The sequence below is a fragment of the Populus nigra genome, chromosome 3 (genome assembly GCF_951802175.1).
Source record: "Populus nigra chromosome 3, ddPopNigr1.1, whole genome shotgun sequence".
NCBI lineage: Eukaryota > Viridiplantae > Streptophyta > Magnoliopsida > Malpighiales > Salicaceae > Populus > Populus nigra.
Window position 1 is genome coordinate 15,310,149 of NC_084854.1, and position 3,869 is coordinate 15,314,017.

Here is a 3,869-nt window from a genome sequence, read left to right on the forward strand (position 1 = left end):
CGTTTTGAAAATTATTTAAAAAACAGAAAAACAAACGAGGCGGGAACACATGAAATGTTTGTGTTGCTTGGGGGAGGAGAGATGAGACGACAGGACAGCATGAGATAAATGGGAACACATGAAAATCTTGTGAAAGAGGGACATGGTGATGTCCCATCCTCTTTTTTTAATCCATCACAAGTCTAGGATTTCCCACGGGCAATTACCTTCACCTATCGTTTCCCCCACGTGGCTCTTATTAGCTGGTCGAGGAAACGTTCAATTGCCGCTTTCTTTTGTTTTTTTTTTGAAAAAAAAAAAAAAGGAAAACCACAGGTATGGGGTGGTGCCCCACTCTTGGTCGTATTGTTTACCAGCAAGTCGGCACCGCGCTTAACGCCGTTATTTTAAGCGCCGTCTACTAATTAAACGACAGTATTAATTAATAAATTAATAAATTTGAGATGCCTTCGGGGGTCAGGAGAGGTATACAAGTAAAGTATTCACGTGTAACAAGTGCACTCAATGAATAAAATATTTAATCTCTATATACTTTAATTATATTCCATACCTAAACTAGAGAAAATAGACATTCAATTTCATTTCTTTATTTCATCTTCTAGTCCGTATATGTATCTATTTTCTCCTTTTGTATGCAAATTTGTATTTCTAGTTATATTTGAGTATGTTTTAAAAAAATATTAATTTTATATTTTTTTAATGGTTTTTAATTATTTTAATATGTTGATGTAAAAAATAAATAAATTATTTTAATATAATTATATGAAAAAAACCCCTTTGAAAACAAATAATATAAATTAACAATGAGCTAGCAAACATAAGATGCGGAGGCAATTCCGTAAATAAAGGAAAAAAACGTGAGCAATATGATAAGGGGAAGGCAGATAAAGATAATGAAGAAAAAGAAAAAGGAGGGAGTCGGAGGGAACGCAAACATCGCCGTTTAGAAATGCAAAGAAAACGTGTTTGAAATACACCAATAAATAAAACAAAAAGACGACTAATAATGGTAGCATTAAAGTAGAGTAATAAATTTGAACCATCTGCGAAGCTGCAAGGAAACAAGCTTAAAATGCCCATATAATCCTCGTGCTTCTTTTAATTTCCAGTACTCCTCCATAAAGAGAACCCTATCTCTCCCCTCTCCGTTCCTTGTGCTGTAACAAATACAGATTGCAAAGAACTGAATCATTCTTCCACACATACGCGCATCGGAATCATTTTAGTTCTGTCGTTTGCTTCTTGAGATTTGGAAAACTACAGAAGATGTCTGGCTCGACGGAATTCGTTGAGAAGATGGGAAAGATGTGCGAGAAGCCGAGCTTCTCGCAAACTTGTAGTCTGTTGAGTCAATACTTGAAGGAGAGAGGTAGTTTCGGAGATCTTAATCTTGGCATGGCATCCAACAGCGAATCAACCCCGAGTAAAAACGGTATGAATCCTCTCCTTTCTCTGTTTTAACCATCTCTTTTAGGAGTTCACGAAGATTTATTTTTTGTTCAAAAAAAAAAATTGATTACGGTTACCCTTTATTCCAGCCTCCCTCTCTCTTTTCTCTTTATTAAAAAAATAAAAATAAAATTGTTGTTTGCATTGATGAATGATGCCCTATCGATTTTTTTTAGAGCTGAAGGGGATAATTTGTTGGCAGTAATTAAGGCTTTTAGATCTGCAAATCACTTTGACCACTTTAAGAAATTGTAATGTTGATTTATCTTGAAGTATTTATCTTTACTTTAGATCCAAGAATATTTCAGACTTAATAATTTGACATGTTCCTGTTAATTATGGGTCAGAGAACGTGCCCTTTTTTTCCGCCGCTCCTCGGAATACTCAAATTCAGTTTTTTTTTTTAATGCATGTGTCTAATTTAATTATAAGTCTGTTTAAATGTTCAAAATTCTGTTGAGATTATTTCTGTTTCGGTCAGAAAGAAACTCGGTCCAGATTTCTCTTCTGCCTCCTTATAAACAAGCCACTGCTTGCTTTTACATGTCTGTCTTTAGAGTCAACATTAGTAGCTATACAAGTTTGAGAAACAGGAGAAAGAGATCTGATGTTTAGTTTGTTGTATCGTGATGTTGCAGGTCCGTCTGAGATGCTGCGTCGCTCCCCGTCTACCATGAATCTGTTTCCAGTGAGCGAGAAACCAGGTCACATTTCGTGCCAAAACATGGGGGCTCCTCGGAATTTTACATCAATGGATTTGTTCCCTCAACAAGCTGGATTTGCTCCCAAGGAAGATGTCCCAAAGAAACTTGACTCAAGGTGTGTGTGGATTTACTACTTCTTTTATCCATGGGCTTGATTGGCATGTGAATCCGTTTTCTTAACATGTGAGATGGGGAAAATCGGCCAGACAAGTGTGATCTAAATCAATTTATTGAGGATGTGTCGGTGAATTTACTGCACTTGAAGTTCCACATCTATGTGGTAACTCGTTATCTGTACTTGGAATTCTGCTTTTACTGATTGATATTTTTGAACCTTGTTTAGCAAGTCTGCCACCGCAGAACCCCAAACTGCGCAAATGACTATATTCTATGCCGGAAGAGTTATTGTCTTCAACGATTTCCCGGCTGACAAGGCTAAGGAAGTGATGCTCTTAGCCAGCAAGGGAAGCTCCCAGGTCCAGAATGCCTTTCCTTCTATTCCAGCCAACAGTCACCCTGCCCTCGCTCCTAATATATCAAAAACTCCAATTGAGTCCACCATTTCAATTCCGTCTAGCTCAAATGCTCTTCCTAATTTTGGCAATAACTTGATTCAAGAGTGCATGCAACCATCCCCTCAACCTATAGCTAATGGTAAAAACTCTTTCCCATGATTTCTTTATTTGCATGGACACAGATTAGGGAGAGTGACTGGATCTTTTGACACCATGTTTCTAATAAAGGGTTTTCTCTTGAACTTCAGATCTACCAATTGCAAGGAGAGCTTCCCTCCACCGGTTTTTGGAGAAGAGAAAAGACAGGTAGGAGACCATGCCAAAGAAAATGAAAATCATTTGCCATTTGCTGCGGATTATGCACAAGATTCAAATCATGTTTGATTAATGTAACTAGAAAATAAAATGTACGACTTTGTTGATTATATGTTTCATTTGATTGATCGTGCTGTTTACTTGTGTCCTTCGCTCAGGATCATCGCAAAGGCTCCATACCAAATAAATCCTGCAGCAACTACGTCTAAGCCAGCTGAAAGCGAGTTCTCGTGGCTCGGCTTGGCTGCTCCATCTACAACACACTAGTCCATTGATAATTGTTTTCATTCCACTAGGCATATTTACAAATTTAGGCCTTGCTAGGCTGCTACCTTATATGGTTTTTTTGGGTGGGTTGAAACCTGCTATTTTTCTCCCCCCTTTTTTAAGCTCTCGTACGTGATTGCTTTAAGCTTAGGCTTTAATGATTCTATTTGTAGATCATCTAACTCTATCAATCTCACTATTAGTTCATGTAAGTAAGCTTTATTGATGGATGATTTTTTTTTTTTAAATGGAACTCTCATCTGCAATTATTATCAAATTTCATGTCCCTTTCGGTGGAATATTTGGAAATGGTGAAAAACAAAATACCTTGGATATGGTTGCTGTGGCATGTAATGATGAATAGATCACACGCTAGATTTTGAATACAGTAATCTCTTCCCCTTGTAAGAAATTGTCAAGGGAGGATTGACAAATAACGTAAAGGCTCAAACACCAAGAGTTCTATTGCCTGGTCAGCCCCTGCAATGATCGTCATGTTTGATATTTATTTTCTCCTCATCTTCCACTTTAAAATAAAATCACGCGTGTTTGAAACCTGAACGCGGAATGGCCTCCAGTAAGATCGAATATCGAACGACCAAGACGAATTTTGAGAGGA

General features: G+C 37.4%; 1 protein-coding gene across 1 annotated transcript; it reads left to right on the forward strand.

Moving 5' to 3' along the window:
* Nucleotides 1-1,029: 1,029 nt before the first annotated feature.
* On the forward strand, nt 1,030-3,527 carry LOC133688404 (protein TIFY 10A). The gene is made up of 5 exons (XM_062107880.1): nt 1,030-1,432; nt 2,088-2,268; nt 2,497-2,807; nt 2,917-2,974; nt 3,142-3,527. The coding sequence occupies exons 1-5, from the start codon at nt 1,267-1,269 to the stop codon at nt 3,248-3,250; spliced, it is 825 nt and encodes a 274-aa protein (XP_061963864.1). The 5' UTR covers nt 1,030-1,266; the 3' UTR covers nt 3,251-3,527.
* The last annotated feature ends 342 nt before the right edge of the window (nt 3,528-3,869 follow it).

What these genes read in the sequence shown, in the direction of transcription:
- LOC133688404 (XM_062107880.1), top strand. Translation starts at nt 1,267, where the DNA reads ATGTCTGGCTCGACGGAATTCGTTGAGAAGATGGGAAAGATGTGCGAG. An exon ending in ATCAACCCCGAGTAAAAACG is followed by an intron (nt 1,433 to 2,087) that starts GTATGAATCCTC and finishes GTGATGTTGCAG; the next exon opens with GTCCGTCTGAGATGCTGCGT. An exon ending in TTGGAGAAGAGAAAAGACAG is followed by an intron (nt 2,975 to 3,141) that starts GTAGGAGACCAT and finishes TCCTTCGCTCAG; the next exon opens with GATCATCGCAAAGGCTCCAT.